General features: G+C 45.1%; 1 protein-coding gene across 3 annotated transcripts in view; it reads left to right on the top strand.

Annotated features, from left to right (window-relative positions):
- The first annotated feature begins 7788 nt into the window (after positions 1–7788).
- The window catches only part of CDK12 (cyclin dependent kinase 12), a 293902-nt gene continuing 282545 nt past the window's right edge, over positions 7789–19145 (top strand). For 2 of the 3 annotated variants that reach the window (XR_011025139.1, XM_068262657.1), the window contains exon 1: positions 7790–10236. Coding sequence is in view for 2 of the 3 variants with exons in the window: in XM_068262657.1 (XP_068118758.1) it covers positions 9224–10236 (1013 nt within the window). In the remaining variant the exon portion in view is untranslated. Of the gene's footprint in view, positions 10237–19145 lie in introns of all 3 variants that reach the window. The other variant, XM_068262656.1, reaches the window with a different exon arrangement.

Below are 19145 nucleotides of genomic sequence, written 5' to 3'. Positions count from 1 at the left end.
CGCTGAAAGGTTAAGATTAACTCAATTAGGCTGCTCTGAATCAGTAGTCAGCACGTTGCTAAAGTCAAGAAAATCTTCAACCAACTCGACTTACTCCAGAATATGGAAAAAGTTTCAAGAGTTTGCAAACTCTTCACATTTTAATGCGTCTAACCCTACAGTTATTCATATTTTAGCCTTCCTTCAGGCTGGTTTAGAATTACACTTAGGCTATAATACTTTAAAGTCACAGATTTCTGCTTTATCAGCAGTCACAGGAGTGAAATGGTCACAGCATCCTTTGGTCCAACAATTCCTAAAGTCAAGCTTGAAGTTTCGTCCTCCGCAAAAGATGCTATTCCCTAAGTGGGATTTAACAGTAGTCCTGGATTTCTTGTCTACAGCTCCATTGGCAGACTCATTCTCCTGTTCATTGTGGAACATCACATATAAAACAGTCTTCCTCATAGCAATCACGTCAGCTGCAAGAGTGTCTGAAATTCATGCCTTAGGAGTAAACGAGCCCTTTCTTACTTTCTTTGACGACAGGGTTGTCTTGCGTCCCATGGCGCATTTTCTACCAAAGGTAGTCACCACATTCCATATTAATCCAGAATGGACTCTGCCCTCTCTATCTATGGATCAACAGCCACACTGTCCTAGTCCATTAGACTTAAGGTGGCCATACACTGGTCGATTTGCCATCAGATTCGACCAACAGATAGATCCCTCTCTGATCGAATCTGATCAGAGAGGGATCGTATGGCCACCTTTACAGCAAACAGATTGTGAACCGATTTCAGCCTGAAACCGTTCACAATCTGTTGTGGTGGTGCTGCTGCTGCTGCCCCCGCCCGCCCGCATACATTACCTGCTCCGCCGGCGCGACTCCAGTCCCCCGGTCACCGCTGCTCTGTCTGCGCTCTGGTCTCCAGGTCCGGCATGCCTCACTTCTTCTAGCCCGGCAGGAAGTTTAAACAGTAGAGGGCGCTCTACTGTTTAAACTTCCTGCCGGGCTAGAAGAAGTGAGGCATGCCGGACCTGGAGACCAGAGCGCAGACAGAGCAGCGGTGACCGGGAGACTGCAGTCGCGCCGGCGGAGCAGGTAATGTATGCGGGCTCTATTGCGTCGGTCGTCGGGCACTCGAACGCCGCTAGCGATGCGCTCTTTACCCGCGGGCGATCGACGGTTATTTTCCGCACGGCACGATCGACGGGATCGGACGAAATGGATCGAAATTCGGCGTGTAGCGTGAACGATTGGCAGCAGATTCGATCCCAGTGATCGAATCTGCTGTCGAAACGGGCGCAAATCGGGCCAGTGTATGGCCTGCTTAAGTCTCTGTAATTAAAGCTTATCTGAATGCAACAAGTTCTTTCAGAAAATCAGAACACCTCTTTGTGCTACCTACAGGTGTCAAAAGGGGACAAGCGGCTTCACAAAGAACAATTGCATCATGGATTAAAAAGACTATACAAAGGGCTTATACAGCTGCAGGTCGGGATATACCCGAGTGCACCAATGCTCATTCCACAAGGGGCATTGCCTCTTCATGGGCTTCCCTGGCCGGGGTATCAGCAGCTACAATATGTAGAACTGCAAATTGGTCATCAAAGCACACTTTTGTAGACCATTATCGTGTTGATCCAACTGTGTTATCTTCTGCTGCATTTGCAAAGTCTGTTATTGTTACTGCTTCTAAAACTAATTAAAGTGTGTTTCCCTCCCTTGCAAAATTGGGGCGAGTTATTTCCCAATTAGTATGCTGCCATGAAGGCACCTGGAAAACAGGAAAATTTAATATACTCACCTACGGTAATTTTCCTTTCCTGGTGCCTATTCATGGCAGCATAGGGTGTTCCCTCCCATTTCCTTCGGGAGGACGATAGTTACTAAAAGACTAAAGGGTGACGCACTGTTAGGCAGCTATATAGTTAATCTGTCCTATGGGGTTAGGGGCGGGACCTACCCAATTAGTATGCTGCCATGAATAGGCACCAGGAAAGGAAAATTACCGTAGGTGAGTATATTAAATTTTCCTGTTATCTGCAACTACCTGCCAACCAGCCATCCATCCCCCACTGTCACTATCTGTCACTCATCTGCCACCTACTATCTGTTACTACTTGTCACCACCTGCTGTAGCAAAAGTTCCGATAATTCATGTGCTTCAACAAACAAAAACAGTAATCCAATATCACTATATTTGCAGTTTCAATACTTTTGGGCAAGTCAAATCTGTATGTGAAAAACAGGAGCTCTCTATAGTGCATTCATTTCAATTGAATAAACTGCAATAAACGAAATCCACTTGCAAGATCACTGTTAAAAACAACTGTAGCGCTGGTATTCCCTCTCACATGTCTCACGCTGGTCCCCTCACACGCTTTTGCCAGCAGCATGGTTGTCTGGGTCTCAGTAAGGACAGAAAGGAGTGAGCGGTGGGTGGTTCACTAATGTCACCTGTAACCACCTGCCACTATGCTTCACCCACTACCTGACGCTCACTTACCACACACACGACCTGTCACGGCCCGATACCCACTAACTGTCACTACTCACTACTCACTATTTGTCACTCATTACCTGTCACTACCTGCTACCCATTATTCGCCACTACCTGGGATCATGCCTCCCAACTTTTTGAGAAAAGAAAGAGGGGATACTTTAAGACATGGCACTGCCACACTGCTAACCATGCCCCCTCCACGTCCTTCATCATGTATATCACAAAGAATTCAGAAGCAAAAGATTTAGTTTTATCATGCAAACCACACTGGTCCTTTCTATCATCATTGTTTTTCCTTCATTTTAACATTTGAAAACAAGAAAAATATCAATTTAAATAATGGAAATAAAGTTTTAAGTCAATTAAGCACATTTTCAGTAGAAAAATTCATATTGTATATTTGCACAGCTCTGTACATCAGTCTTGAAAGATCAACATATGAGGAAGAAAGAGGGACAGAGAGATGTGGTTCCCTAAGAGGAACTGTCCCTCCGAAAAATGGACAGCTGGGAGCTATGCTGTTATTACTTGCTATTACCCACTATTTGCCACTACCCACCACCCAGTACCTGTTACTACCTATTACTGGCCATTACCTGTTATCCAGCCACCACCAACTATCTTTCACTACCCAAAACTCACTATCTGACGCTACTGGTGTAGCAAAATATTTTGCGACCTATAAGATTCTGCAACTTTTGCCGGGGAGTTAGGCATTGGCACAGGGGTAGTGAAGGTTAGGCATAGCGGGTGATTAAGGTTAGGCATGGGGCTTGTGGTAGTTAGGGTATTAGGGTTAGGCATCGGCAGAGGAGTGGTTAAGGTTAGGCATCGGCATGGGAATGGTTGGGGTTAGGCATCATTAGAGAGAGGGTTCTGTATGAGAATAGAGTTAGGTTGGGTTGCAATTGATGATAGTTATAGCTAAGCAATTGGTTAGGTTTTACTTTCTGGTAGTAGGAACTGTAAATAATTGCAACTACAGAAAGGGACACCGAGAGCCCAATATAGTGTAATAAATACTGGTAAAGGGAATTCTGAAAGTAAGTAGAAATGTACTCACAAACCGGGGTTACCTCCCAGGTAACCACTGTAAATGCAGGTGGGGAGATTAGACCTGTCCCCTCCCAGGATTAAGAAGTCGCTCTCTGTAGATCAAGGAAAGAAGGGGGTATGTCAACCCTCCACCCGGGGTGGACTCAATTGGGATATAAAGCAAACAGAGGCAACAAAAGGATAAACATACAAATAGCTATTTTATGAATTTTAGTGTATTTTTATCCTTTTGGCTCGAACCCGCCGGATTAGAGGAAGCCGCCGCTGGCTGAGCAGGTAATAGCAGCGGCGGCCGCGGGGGGAGCGGGGAGGGGATAGGCTTGGGCCACGGACCACCAACCACCACCCACCAAGACTGCCATACAAGCCGACCCCCCAACTTTTGGCCCCCTTTTTGGGGGTCAAAAATTCGGCTTGTATGCGAGTATATACGGTATATCAATTTAAAGGATGGAAATAAAGTTTAGTCAATTAACCCATTCGCGTTCCGTCGTTTTCACGTGAGAAATGTTCACCTCCCATTCATTAGCCTATAACTTTATCACTACTTATCACAATGAACTGATCTATATCTTGTTTTTTCCGCCACCAATTAGGCTTTCTTTGGGGGGTACATTTTGCTAAGAGCCACTTTACCGTAAATGTATTTTAACAGGAAGAATAAAAAAAAATGGAAAAATTCATTATTTCTCAGTTTTCAGCCATTATAGTTTTAAAATAATACATGCCTCCATAATTAAAACTCACGTATTGTATTTGCCCATATGTCCCGGTTATTACACCGTTAAAATTATGTCCCTATCACAATGTATGGCGACAATATTTTATTTGGAAATAAAGGTGCATTTTTTCCATTTTGCATCTATCACTATTTACAAAAAATATAGAAATATTTCATCTTTACATTGATATTTAAAAAGTTTAGACCCTTAGGTAAATATTTACATTTTTTTTTGTTTTTTTTTGATTGTAATGTTTTTTTTTTATAGTAAACATTTTATTTGGGTAGTTTTGGGAGGGTGGGAGATAAACAATAGATTTATAATGTAAATGTGTGTTAATTTTTATTTATTTTTACTTTCAGTTGTAGTATTACTTTTTGGCCACAAGATGGCGGCCATGAGTTTGTTTACATGACATCACTCTAAGGCTCAACACACACCATACAATCTTGGTTGTTCAATCTTACCACTTTCATGTAGTATAAGAGCTTATCTAATCAATCATTCAAGGTATTTTCAATCTTTTGGCCCTTATACTACATAGATTTGGTAAATCTGTACAACTAAGATTGTATGGTGTGTGTTGAGCTTTAGCGTAACACACGCTTAGAGTGACGCATCGGGGAGGGAACAGCCAGAAAAAGCACAGCTTCCGAGAGAAGCTGTCGCTTTTTCAGCGGAGGAGAGGAATCAGTGATCGGGCACCATAGCCCGATTCATTGATTCCGTGGCTACCGAATCCACGGCCGGGAGTGCGCGCGATCGGCCGTGGGAGCGCGCGATAGCGCGCATGGTTCCTGAACGTAGTTTCTACATCCAGGAACCAAAATAGGTTAAACACATTTTTTTCAGTACAAAAATACATAGATTTACATAGATCTGTAGATCTGTATACAGATGACACCCAGATCTACCTCCACACCCCTGACATATCCCCCACTACCATGGACAAGGTCTCCTCATGCCTATCAGCCATCTCCTCCTGGATGTCTGCTAGGTTCCTGAAACTAAATCTAGACAAAATGGAATTTATAATCTTCCCACCCTGGCCATCCCTGAACCTCCCAGATGTGCATGTCACTGTTAACCACACTACCATTTGCCCTACCTCTCAAGCCCGTGGCCTGGGTGTCACCCTGGACTCCGCACTCTCCTTCACTCTCCACATCCAAAACCTCACAAAGTCCTGCAACTTCCACCTTCGTAACATTTGCAAGATCCCTTTCCTGACCTCTGCCACCACCAAACTCCTCATTCATTCCCTCATAATTTCCTGCCTTGACTACTGCAATGCCCTTCTGTTTGATCTCCCTATGACCCGAATTGCCCCACTGCAGTCCATCATGAATGTGGCAGCCAGAATTATCCACTCCTCCCACCGCTCCTCCAATGAACTTCGCCTGACCGCCCCCCGCATCACCCAGTCTCCTGGACTTCTCAAGAGCTGCTCCAACACTATGGAACTCCCTACCTCCACCCATTAGGGCAGGCCCCTCCTTCAACATCTTCAAGAAGGTCCTCAAAACTCACCTTTTCACTCTGGCCTACTACCCCTCACAAGTGCTCCAAACCCACAGCTGAACTCTGGACCCCTACCTTTCGTGTCCCTACCTCTCCCTCTAGATTGTAAGCCTTTGGGCAGGGTCCTCCTCCTTTTGTGTCCTACCTGATCATGCACCTCCATTATTGTGCACCCATGCTATGCATTTGAGTGAACCAAACTTGCCTAATCTCCATGCTCCCATCCAGTGACTGACTAAGCATTACCTCGTCCTCATACTGTGCTGCGTGATCTGGTTTTTCTTGTATTCCTGTATTGTCATATTGCTGTATGTCACCCCTAAATATTGTATGTAACCTAAACTAATATCCAGCGCTGCGTAATATGTTGGCGCTTTATAAATACAATAAATAAATAAATCAGTCCTGAAAGAGGGACAAATCAGGAGGAAAGAGGGACAGGGTCCCCAAAGAGGCACTGTCCCTCCAAAAAAGGGACAGTTGGGAGCCAGGGCTGGCGCTGCCATAGTGGCAAAGGGGGCAATTATCCTGGGCCCCAACCTCTGCAGGGGCCCCTGTGCCGCCAACCCTGCTAAACGCTGCTCTCCTCACAGTTGCACTGCTTTCCGGGGCCCTGCAAGTGTAACAGCAGCATTAGTTACTTATCTGTCCCGGCTGGCCTCGGCTGCACAGTCCGTGCACTCTGAGGCACGCTGTCTCCCTTTCACTCTTTGACCGACACGTGTTTACACATAATAGGCCGGGTCATAGAGAAGGAGGCAGACAGCGTGCCTCAGAGTGCATGGACTGTGCCATTGGGACATATAAGTAATTACTGCTGCTGTTACACTTGCTGGGCACCGGGGAGCAGTGGCCAGGGGGGGGGGGGGGGGGGTGGTCTGGTGGAAACCACACTTAAGTTTGTGCCAGGGCCCCTTAAATTGGCCCTGTTGGGAGCTGTGATGTGGCAACTAACTGTGAATAGAGGCCAGTAAGGGCTGGTTCACACTACAAGAGCTTTTTAAAGGAAAACTGTATGGTAAAGAAAAAGTTTAACGTACATCGTTCCAGTGAGTATACACCCAGAGCTGGACCAAGGTCCTCCAGCACCCAAGGCTGAGACACCAAAGTGCGCCCCTCCATCCTTCCCACCCCAGCCGTCACACACTGATTGCTATTAGACTAAAAGGCGCCCCAGGGCCCCCAATCCTCCCAACACCTTACTCTCTAGTTATCCGGCTTGCAGCCACTGCCATGTATCCCCTTTTCTTATTTCTCTCTGCTTCATACACAATAGGGGAATAGTAGCTGAGTGAGTTTTTCATCCCCTCCTACACTGCGCCCTGAGGCTGGAGCCTCTCTCGCCTCTGCCTCGGCCCAGCCCTGTTCACACCCATAGCATTACATTAGCAAGAGCTTTTAAAATCACAAGTGCTTAGAGCCTGCTCGCAGAGCATCGAAGCTCTAGCGTTTTTAAAGTGCTTGCGCAATATTAACCCTATAGCAGTGATCTCACTACCGCAAGTGCCACCAATCGCAGGTGATTCAGTGGCAATCGCTTAACGCGTTGCACGCAGCATTTTTTTGCCACGATTGCAGGGATATCGCAATACAGTGCTGTTATCGCTAGCGCTAGTGTTTTGCTTTTCCAAGTGTGAATGGGCCCAAAAAGCTTTTGCAGCATGAACCAGCCCTACATCGTGATGAAAATTACGTTTGAATGCTACTGCTTTTCTATGTCAGAAGAAAAAAACGCACTGAAATTGTTCATTTCCATTCCACCAATTCTGCATGTGAGTTGTCGACACAAACTCATGCCAAAGAACACTGTCACTATCGTTTCTCGAGCTGTTCAATAAAGTTTGATGACACACTGTGAAAAAAAGACGGGAAGTCCATAACTGTGCTCGCGAGCATTGCGGCCTCGCCTAGACAACATGTGGTATGAACAGGTCGACAATTCTCGCGAGAGAACACGTCACAGCCGACTTAAAGAACTATTGATCAAGTGTACGCGACTCTACTCCTCGCGAGACTTGCTTAGAGCGACCAAGGCTGGCGAGACTGAGAGGAAGAAGGCCGCTGCCTGTGGGAAGAGCAGCGCTCGCGAGACTTGCAAGGGTAAACCGCTGCCTGGGGTAACGCAAGGCGGCCGTACATCGCGGGGAGAAACTCTTCTTTCCCGCCGAAGTCCCGTTCTCGGTGACCAGCAGCTGCAGACTGGAGGGCCAGGTCTGTCAGAGGAATTGGTGACGAGCCCGGCAGCTACAGAGTCAGGAAAGGCCGCCCCGTGCTGACAGACAGGACAGGGGAGGCCTTCATTCACCACAGTGTGTCAGGGGAGAGCCTGAGGAGAGGACAGAGGCAACTGACGGCTCATTCCCCTGAGTGAGAACCTGGACAGATTCTTCCAGAAGGCCTTCTTCCTCTCCAGTAGCACTGCTTCTAACTCTTTGTATGGACTCAGACCTTTCTCCATCAGCAGCATGTCTGTGAAGATGCTCTGAAATACCAGACAAGGCACCACCACCATTGGTTCTTCTGCTCACTGTCAGGAATCTCACATCCCTCGATCAGCACAACCTCTGTGAAAATAATCCTAAAAGGATTGACACCCTGTTTCCCTTTGATATTTATTCTTCAACTCATTGTATGGAATCTCTCAACCTTCTGTCAGCCATGTGTCTATGAAGAAAATCCCATCCTTCCACTCATTGTTTTAAATCTTGCATCCTTCCAGCGTATCTATGAAGAAATTGTGACCCGAGACACCGTGAACTGCCGTGATTCTTCTACTCCTCTACCATCCCTCCATCAACAATGTGCCTATGAAGAATCCAGAAAGTACCACCAAGGCACCTCCATTGGTGGTTCTTCACCTTCTTATAATTTACTAAATCACATCTTTCCATTAATGTTTTCTGTTTGCAGACATTAACAGCTCTACCACATACAGTGAGCTCTTGTGATTGTCAACAGATTTCTATTTAACTTTTCAAATCGGCTTTTGTTAAAGGCCAGTGAAACTCTCTGAAAAGTGCAGTTTCTGAACTTTGATCCAAACTGTAACTGTTACTGTGGTGTCCTTCAAATAACAGTATTGTGGCTTTGCCATGGTGAAGACTATTTAAAAAGAGCAATTCATCATCCACATCAAGTTAAATATATACTTGTGTGCTGTTTAGTGAAGAAAAGACGAAGAAAGCTATAAAGCTGGGAAGGGTGATTGTTATATGGAGGGAGGGTAGTTCAGCTGGCTCTAATTTAACTTGGCACACCAGTATCTCTATGATAAATAACAATTCTGCCAATTTTAAGGTGGGTGACGGAGAGTCCAGGGTGAATAGAGAGGGAAGTTTTCTTATTGCCATCTGGTACTTTGTAAAAGACTGACTAAGAAACTTTTTCTGTGGAAAAACTCTTCCCCCTCCCCCTTCCCCTGTTCTCTTTAAAGGAATGCCAAACCCCGTGCGGCATGGGAACAAGAAGGACAGCGGAGGATCTTCATCTATCATGCCGCAAAGCAGTAGCAATAATAAAGACCGTCAACGGCCCAGTGCTAAGCATAAACGGCACAAAACCAAGCATCTCAAAGACTCCCCTGTTGCTTGTGAGCCACTGATCTCTACCACACTGAAGCTGGTCGAATATGATGATATCAGCTCTGACTCTGATACTTTTTCTGACGATGTCCCCACCAAGCCAGAGAAACGAGAAAATGATGAGCGTAAAGGGACTGAGCGAAGTGATAAAATGCATAAATCAAAACATCGACATCTACATAAACGTAACAAAGAGGTTTCCAAAACCAAACTGGTGGAAAAAGAGCGTAAACCAGAGAAAAGTCAGGAAATGGTTATGAGCAAGTTACCAAGCTCCAAAGATAGAACATCCATTGTGACCAAACGGATAGTAGAGGAACAAGAGGAACATATCCGTAGCTCTAAAAGTAACAGCAAGGAGATTCGGGTATCTAAAGGGCACAAGGAGAAATCGCGCAGGGAGAGGGAGGTTAAGTCTGGTCACAAGGATCGCAGCAAAAGCCACCGCAAAAGGGACTCTTCCAAGCGTTACAAAACTTCCGATAGTCCTAAGAGGAAAGGGCGGAGTCCACGTAAGAAGTATGGAAGCAGTCCAAGGCAAGATGACAGTCAATCTGATGGCTCTGGGGGAATGGACTATGATGCAAGCCCGCCTCGTTCACATGCCTCTACTAATTATATTGAGGTGTATAAGAAAAACTTAGATAGTCCTGCCTACAAAGAGCCTTCTGCGTACCAGAGTAATGCTCGCTCCCCTAGTCCCTACAGTCGGAGAAATCGATCACCAAGCCCCTACAGGAGGAGATCATCTAGTTATGAGAGAGGAAGTGGTTCCTATAGCGGGAGGTCTCCAAGTCCTTATGGTCGCAGACGCTCCAGTAGTCCTTTCATGTCCAAGCGCTCAGTGAGCCGAAGTCCAGTGCCCAGGTGATTATTTATTTGTTCATTGTTTTGGTTTTTGTCATCTAATGCCTGATGCACACAATGCAACTTCCCACCAGATCTGCGGGTTAAAACAATAAGGGCTCGTTTCCACTAGTGCGGTGCGAATCGCTGGGATTCCATCGCTGACGAAATCGCATGCGGTTCCGCGTGCATTTTTGCCGCGATTTCGCATAGGCAGGGTATATGCGAATTTAACCATGTCACTGCTGTTCAATTTACATTAGTTTTCATGCAAATTCGCACGCGAAATCGTGGCAAAAAACGCATGTGCGTTTTCCCTATTAAATACATAGCCTGCGAATCGCCTGCATTTCTCACGCAGGCGAATTCTGCAGGCTCTACCGTGCAGAAAAATCCTGCACAGAAAAACGCAGGAAAAAACTGACAAGTGGAAACAGGGCCATCCACTTGTATTGGCTGTGCGAATCCGCATGCAGACAACGCATGCGGATTCGCTCTAGTGGAAACGGGCTCTAATTTCTAAAATGTCCCATTTGCTCCCGATCGATAACGGTTGATTTTCTGATAACTGCACAAAAATCTGTCCCATTATCGATCGGGAGCAGATCGGGTATGTTGGAAATTTTCAATTTGACCTGTCAATTTAATGGTAAAGGTTAACACTAACTCGATTTCCAGCCGATAGACAGCAGATTTGATTACTGTGATTGAATCTGCTGTGATATCAATAACGCAAACGTAGACCGATCGACTCCATCAATCTGCCCAGGCGGAAAATTTTGCTTGATCGCCGGCGGGTCAGGAGCGTGTCGTTAGCAGCGTTTGAAACGGCAACGACCGACGCATAGTGGCAGCAATACATCACCTGTCCGGCTGTCGCAAGTCCCCGGGTCCATGCAGTCTCTCACTTCTTCCGGCGTCTTCTCTTCCCTTCCTGTCAGTGTCCTGTCCTGTGAGAAAGCGAAGTTCAAACAGTAGAGGGCGCTCTACTGTTTGAACTTACTGCTTGTGACAGGACGGGACACTGACAGGAAGTGAAGCGAAGATGGAGGAGTGCTCTGGAAGAAATGAGACTGCAGGGGCAGGTAATGTATTGCTGCAGGCTGGGGGAGCACTCATGGGGCGCAAGGCAGCTGCGTCAGTTCCACAGGTTGTGAATCGGTTTCATGCTGAAATCGATTCAAAATCTGTTTGCAGTGTCTTGGGCAGCCATTAGATCCCTCTCTGATCAGATTCAATCAGAGAAAGATCTATCTGTCGGTCGATCTGGTGGTAATCGACCAGTGTACCAGCCCTAAATGTTTCTATTTATAAAATGTCAGCTATAAGATATGTTATCTTGTCAATAATGTCCTACAAGATAATACAATGGGAGTCCAAAAGCTTCTGTTTGCTTTGACTAAATAAGAACTCTGGGCAGTATTAAAAAAATACCTTTTATACTGGGAATATATGGTTCGTTTCTGGCTCTCGTTTCTCCTCTCGATTGTTTTTGCCGCTCGATTCTGCAGTCGATTCTCTTATCTTCTGCTCGTTTTTCTTATTTTTTTCATTCACTTCTATCAGAAATCGAGCAACGAAAGGATCGAAAGGTAGATCGGACATGTCGTAAATTATCTATCGAACCATCTAATCACCTCAAAAACTAACCGTGTATTCCCAGCATTAGTAAAACATTACTTACAACAGCTACTGGTGGTGCTAAACAGTTTGTTTTAAATAATCTGCAGTAGGGGTGGTCGTAAATGCCCATTTGCGCAGAAATTCTGATTTCCACCAATGCCGATTTTCAGTATTTCCAAGGAATATTGTATTTGTAATTTCTTTGCTTCAGAGAATGCAAAAAATGACAACACCCCCCCCCCCCCAGAAATCGGAATCTTGTGATTGTGATAAATTGCTACATGCATTGTGTTTTGGGATTGTCACTAATATCGAATCTCCAAGATCGGCGGCAGGGAGATCAGTGCCACACAGTTAATGTTTCAGCGATTAGCAGTAAATGGCCGCTAATCGCCTAAGTGAGAATGGGCTCTAAAAGCTTTGCGTTGTAGAGGATGCTATTATTGGCAAACTATTCCCCATGAGGTTTCCTGCTGGGTCCTCTAAACTAGACTAGTGTCTTTATTTTTGCATAGTGTTGAAAATGGCTAGAAGTAATCGGATTGGCTGGAGTTTTACTTTGTATGTTGGAGTTGTATGTTTTATACGCCAGTCTATTTATGCGCTTGTTACTTTTTGCTTCTCTAAGGGGCCGTACACACGCTTGATTAAAGTTGGTTGAGGCGGCCTATAACTGCCTCAGCCAATAATCAGGCGTGTGTACATGGCTCCCGACCATCTACTGCGCAAGCGTTCAGATCCCTTTGAACCTTTGAAGACGCCGCTCCCCTGCCTGACATGCGAATTCAGCAGTATGTACACATCTTAAAAGGAACCTTAACTGAGGAATAAAAAAAAGTTTCACGTTCCTGGGGCTTCCCCCAGCCTTTTGCAGATGTCCTCTGCCCACACCGTCTCAAACCCATCTTCCAGTCCCTCCACAAGCAGTTTAGTTTTTGGTGACTAAGCAGTCGCCGGCTAGGTCGCCTGCGTGGCTCTGGCCGTGTGTGTACTTTATCACGCTCCTGGCGCTGTGGTCGTCTGCCTGCATAGGACGGCCACGGTGGCGGGAGCGTGTTTGAGTACGCGTGTGGCCAGAGCCGCGCATGTGCACTTCCTAAAGCGAAGCTAGCTCCCTGTGGGGGACCGGAGGATCGGCTTGATGGCGTGGGCACAAGAAGTTTACCGTGGGCTGGGGGAAGCCCCAGGTAAATGAAACGTTTTTTTTTTTTTCATTATTCCTCAGTTATGGTTCATGTTAAAAGATACCAGAGGCGTAAAATATAGGAGAAACAACTACGTAACGCGCGTGTGCAGAGCGCTCCCGGGCCACGGTTGCATGCTGTGGGATACACGTAGCTGGGCCAGCGCAGGAGCAGTGATGCCCGTCCCAGGCGAAAGGAAGAGGATGCCAGAGGGCAATTAGCAGCATTGGAGGGGCAGAATGGAGAACGGGGGGAGCAGTGGGCCTCACGACAGCTCACCATACATGCCAGCTCCCCCCATTTCTCCTATATTTTTCACCTCTGGTATCCTTTAAGCGCAGCCGTGACCTATTTACATATTTAATGTATCCTGAGATTCCCTGTAAAAAAGGGTTCAAATCTATTTTGGTTTTATTGCTGTCTGTATCCCGATCAGGGAGAACTATTCTAAATTGCTGTTCTGACAGGAAGTGTATAAATCTACTATGTTGATATATGAAACAGGCCTCGTTTCCATGTCCACGGTGCTGGCAACGCAGTTGGCTGCCACGATGCATGGCACTGCATTGTGACCATGATGCAGTTGCTGTCCCATTCAAAATGGGATTGCATTTACAGAACTGCAGAAATGCAGCCAATGATGCATTGCGATTCTGCAGTGAATCGCAATACATGGATGGACTTATGGGCGTGCTCCCTAAACCACACACACAATCGCTCAAATGATGCCTTAAATTTAATTTTATATTTATATTCAAGCGAGTGACCAGATTGATATTCTAATCTGATGGCGATTGGATATAGAAGTTTGCCATCAAATACGTAAACAATTTTTTATTTTTATTTTTTGCAAATTCTGTTCATATTTATGATTTTTATCCCCCCAATTTGATATTGATCAAAATGATGCACACATGGAAGAAAAACCAGTATTTTGATTAACTTCCATCATGTTTGATATGCTTCGATAAAGAAAGAGATCTGAACTTTTTTTGCATGAGTCAATCATTCTCTTTGATTGGGAATAGACTCTAATGTAAAAATTGCATAGTCCGATCCAGGGTTTAGTACTGGGAAAAGTTAGAGAACCCGAGGTGTGTTTAAAGAATGTTATCTGCATACAGAGGCTGGATCTGCCTATACAGCCCAGCCTCTGTTGCTATCCCAAACCCCACTAAGGTCCCCCTGCACTCTGCAATCCCTCATAAATCACAGCCGTGCTGTGAGGCTGTGTTTACATCTGTAGTGTCAGTCTCAGCTGCTCCCCCGCCTCCTGCATAGCTCCGGTCCCTGCCCCGTCCCTTCCCTCCAATCAGCAGGGAGGGAAGGGATGCAGGCGGGGACTGGAGTTCTGCAGGAGGCGGGGAGAGCAGCAGACTGACACTATAGAGATAAACACAGCCAGCTCTGACAAGCTATTTGTCAGCAGCACGGCTGTGATTTATGAGGGATTGCAGAGTGCAAGGGGACCTTAGGGGGGTTTGGGATAGCAACAGAGGCTGGGCTGTATAGACAGATCCAGCCTCTGTATGCAGATAATAATCTTCAAACCCACCTCGGGTTCTCTTTAAGGTAGCCATACACTGGTCGATTTGCCATTAGATCGACCAGCTGACAGATCCCTATCTGATCGAATCTGATCAGAGAGGGATTGTATGGCTGCCTTTACTGCAAACAGATTGTGAATCGGTTTCAGCCTGAAACCGATCACAATCTGTTGAGCTGCTCCTGCTGCCTGTCCAGACCCCCCCCCCCCCCCCCCCCGTATACATTACCTAAAGCTGGCTCCGGGTCCTCTTCTCCGCGCTGCACCCCGCACCGCATCCCAGCGTACGCTGTGTCACTCCGTGACCAGGAAGTTCAAATAGAGCGCCCTCTATTTGAACTTCCTGGTCACTGCAGTGACACAAGAAGTTAATGTACGCTGGGATGGAAGCAGGAACAGAGTGGAGAAGACGCGGAGAAGATGCCCGGGAGCCAGCGTCAGGTAATGTATACCTGATCGGATGCCGCTAGCGACGCGCTCCCTACCCGCGGGCGATCGACGGTATTTTTCTGCACGGCGCGATCGACGGACCGATCCGATTTCGGGAGGAAATCGGATCGGCGGGTGCGTTTAGTGCGAACGATTGGCAGCAAATTCGATCCCAGTGATCGAATCTGCTGTCAACGGCCGCAAATCGGGCCAGTGTATGGCCAGCTTTAGAACTCCCATCAAGTGGATTTTTTTTGGGTGGGGGGGGTGGGGGGTGCGTACCTTTTCCCCGTTTTAGCATTCATGTTAAAGCTAGGGAGGGATTCATGTTAAAACTATGGAGGTTCTAGAGCGTGTAGGGAAAAATCTTAAGTAGGCAAGCTGAGATATACAGTATTAGGTTTTGACATTTTATTAATTCTAACCAACACTAAAATGCATTTTTTTTTTCTGGAGTTTTGCTTCAGCTGCAGCAAATCTAATTCTGTAGTTGCTGTTGTATTCTTTGTGCTTACTCGCTCATTTGCTGTAAATGCTTTGATAGTTGCATACCATCTCTTAAAGGAGAACTGTAATGAGAGGGTAATGGAGGCTGCCATATTTATTTCCTTTTAAACAATAGCAGTTGCCCGGTATCTTGATGATCTTTCTGGCCTTAACACAACTGAAAAAAAATCATGTGAATAATCCAGTAAAACTTCAGTCAGAAACCAGGGCTGTGGAGTCGGTCCAAAAATCCTCCGACTCCACGACTCCGACTCCTCTAATTTGCATATTACAATTTTGTTGATTAAAAGTATGTAACATGAAATTCGTCTAACTGCCAACGCTTAGGAATTTTACAAGACAACTGAAGTGAGAAGGATATGTAGACTACTATATTTATTCCCTTTAGAGTAAAACTAGTCCTTGGTAAGAGACTAGTACTTGTAAAAGGTACAAACCGGAACAAAGAACATCTATCAGGCCCTAGGCAATGTAAGTGTGGGTACATGTAAGAATGATGTGCAGGTACTCTGCAGGGGAAGGAGGAGATTGTAAACAGACAACACCTCTGTGTTCAATGTGCACAGCATTCTCAGTGGATTCCCTGCAGCTCTGTGGGGAGTGCATATGTAGAGTATAGTACTACTGTGTAACAAAGTAAACCTGAGACAGATGAAATTAAAGTTGTATACATACCTGGGGCTTCCTCCAGCCGCCTTCAGGATAATCAATCCCTCGTTGTCCTCCTCCACCACCTGGATCTTCTGCTATGAGTCCAGGTACTTGAGCCAGTCAGGCGTAGTGCGCATGCACACACTCCGCCGCCAGGAGCATACTACACCTGTGCAGCACTATTGCGCAGGTGCATAATGTTCCTGGCTGTGGGAGCAGCATGCGGCTGGACATCGCTGACTGGCTGAATTACCAGGACTCATAGCAGAAGATCCGGGTGGTGGAGGACAGCGAGGGACTGATTAGCCTGAAGGGGGCTGGAGGAAGCCCCAGGTATGTATAAAACTTTTTTTTTCATCCATCTCAGTTACCCTTTAATTTGTAGTCATCAAACCAAATTTTAATAACCTATCAAATTATTTGATTTCATGAGCAAAGGGAGTGCATACATTTGCATAAATCAGCATCAATGCAGAATTATTTCCATCTCGTTGACCATCTCTATTAGTGACACAGCTACACATCAGGCTTTATTCTTACAGCATAGATGTTATTTAGTATATATAAGAGATTCCTGTGTACACATCATATATACAGTCACAATCAGATATGTATATCTGACCTTAAAAATACGAGGACTGCTTTATTGAAGCAGCACAAGTAACTCATTTTGATTGGTTTATTTCATTTTTGTGGACTAAGCACAGCTATTACTGTATATATACTGTATATATACATTATTTTTAATGACTATTATCTGAGAAATAGAACATTTTATCATATTTTCTATTTTAATTACAGTTACAAATTCATTAGGAGTCGGAGTCGGTGCATTTTTTCCCGACTCCGACTCCAGGCACCCAAAATTGCCCGACTCCGACTCCACAGCCCTGTCAGAAACACCTTAGCTGTATGCTTGTTCAAGGTTTATGGTTAAAAGGATTACAGGCAGCGTATCAGCAGGACAACCATGCAAGGTGCACTGTTCAGTAGGAATTAAATGGCAGTCTCCATATACCTCTCACTTCAGTTGTTCTTTAAAGCCCACCAAAACCGCAGAAACAGCAACAGGTTAGCTGATGGATATAAATAATGAGATGCTAGTGTAGTTTAGGGGACCCAGCAGAAAACCTCATAGGGAAATTGTGTTAACGAGATTGGCTGGACAGCACCCTCTCGAAATGTTTAGGTTTCAGATAGGTTGTAGTAAACTATGCCCATACTATTAAAGAGAATCTGTATTGTTAAAATCGCACAAAAGTAAACATACCAGTGCATTAGGGGACATCTCCTATTACCCTCTGTCACAATTTCGCCGCTCCTCGCCGCATTAAAAGTGGTTAAAAACAGTTTTAAAAAGTTTGTTTATAAACAAACTGGCCACCAAAACAGGAAGTAGGTTGATGTACAGTATGTCCACACATAGAAAATACATCCATACACAAGCAGGCTGTATACAGCCTTCCTTTTTAATCTCAAGAGATCATTTGTGTGTTTCTTTCCCCCTGCAGCTATCTTCCACTGAAGTGTCAGGCTGTTTCTTCCTGCAGAGTGCAGACAGCTGTGCCTGTATGTAATTCCTCAGTATGTGAAAGCCCAGCCAGCTCAGAGGAGGATTTATCCAGCTTGTAAAAGATAATAGAGCAGAGAGAAGCTGCACTAATCTAAATAACACACAGGCAGTGTGCAGAGAGGGGCCTGTAAGGGGGAGATGCATCACAGAACCACAACACTGAAGAACTTGGCAGCCTTCCAGACACAGGCTGACAAGTCTGACAAGAGAGAGATAAGTTGATTTATTACAGAGACTGTGATAGTACAAAGTGCTGCAGTAAGCCAGAACACATTAGAATAGCTTTTGGAACTTGTAGGATGATAAAAAACAGGATGCAATTTTTGTTACGGAGTCTCTTTAAGCCAATCACAAAGATTCTAGCAGTAAAGGGTGCTGTGATTGGAGAACTATTCCCTATGAGGTTTCCTGCTGGGTCTCCTAAACTAGACTAGCGTCGGTAATGACTTATTCCAATCGGGTCCATTCATTGTACAAGTGATGCTCTCAGGCAAGTGTGTGTATAGGTAAAGCTGGGCGCGCATTCGGAAAAATTACATCTGTCTTTCCTCTTAGCGTCGCACGTACACACATGCAGTGTGGGAAAAATACTGTTAGTGGTCTGCTTTTTAAGCATATGGTGAATTTTTATTGCTTCATGTATTTAGTGGTTTGCAAAAGTATTCGCCCCCTCGAAGTTTTATACATTTTGTCATATTACTGCCACAAACATGAATCAATTCCATTGGAATTCCACGTGATAGACCAATACAAAGTGAAAATTGAAACATGGAAAGATTGTGTTTTATAAAAGGTGGCAAAGTGCTAGAATGTTATGTGTACTATATATGTATATAGAAGTATATCTCGTTGCCTATGGCATGGGGGGTTGATTATATGAGCGATTTATTATAACGCATACATAAATATCGTTAAACACAATAAAATGACATAATGAGAAAGGATTTAAGATAAAATAAATTAATATTAATAAATATAGATAATGATATATGTATAAAAGGCATACAAAAAAAAGCATCTTCACTTTTAACCTTATCCTCCAATGCTATATCATATTACAAACCACACACATATTTGATACAATCATGCCACACACAACGCTCTGATATGCCTTTCATCTGTCATTTTTCAGTGTGATACTCCGATTGCTTATTGCCTGATGAAGCGGGTTTGTGCCCGTGAAACGCCTTGCAGTTTTATCTAGGAGTATGTGAATAAATTACTATTATATCAAGCGACAGCATTGTGTCCGTTTTGGTGTGGCTGGCCCACCACCGCCACGTGAACGTTTTAAACTTTTTAACATTTTATCCTTTTGGCGCCTCTGCACATCCCTATATCAAGTTTTCTACCCCTGGTGGAAGGGTGGTACACCCTCCTATCTACAGAGAGCGACATCTTAGTCCTGAGTGGGGAC

The sequence above is a fragment of the Hyperolius riggenbachi genome, chromosome 12 (genome assembly GCF_040937935.1).
Source record: "Hyperolius riggenbachi isolate aHypRig1 chromosome 12, aHypRig1.pri, whole genome shotgun sequence".
NCBI lineage: Eukaryota > Metazoa > Chordata > Amphibia > Anura > Hyperoliidae > Hyperolius > Hyperolius riggenbachi.
Note: the sequence above shows the minus strand (reverse complement) of the source record. Positions and strands in the feature narration are given on the sequence as shown.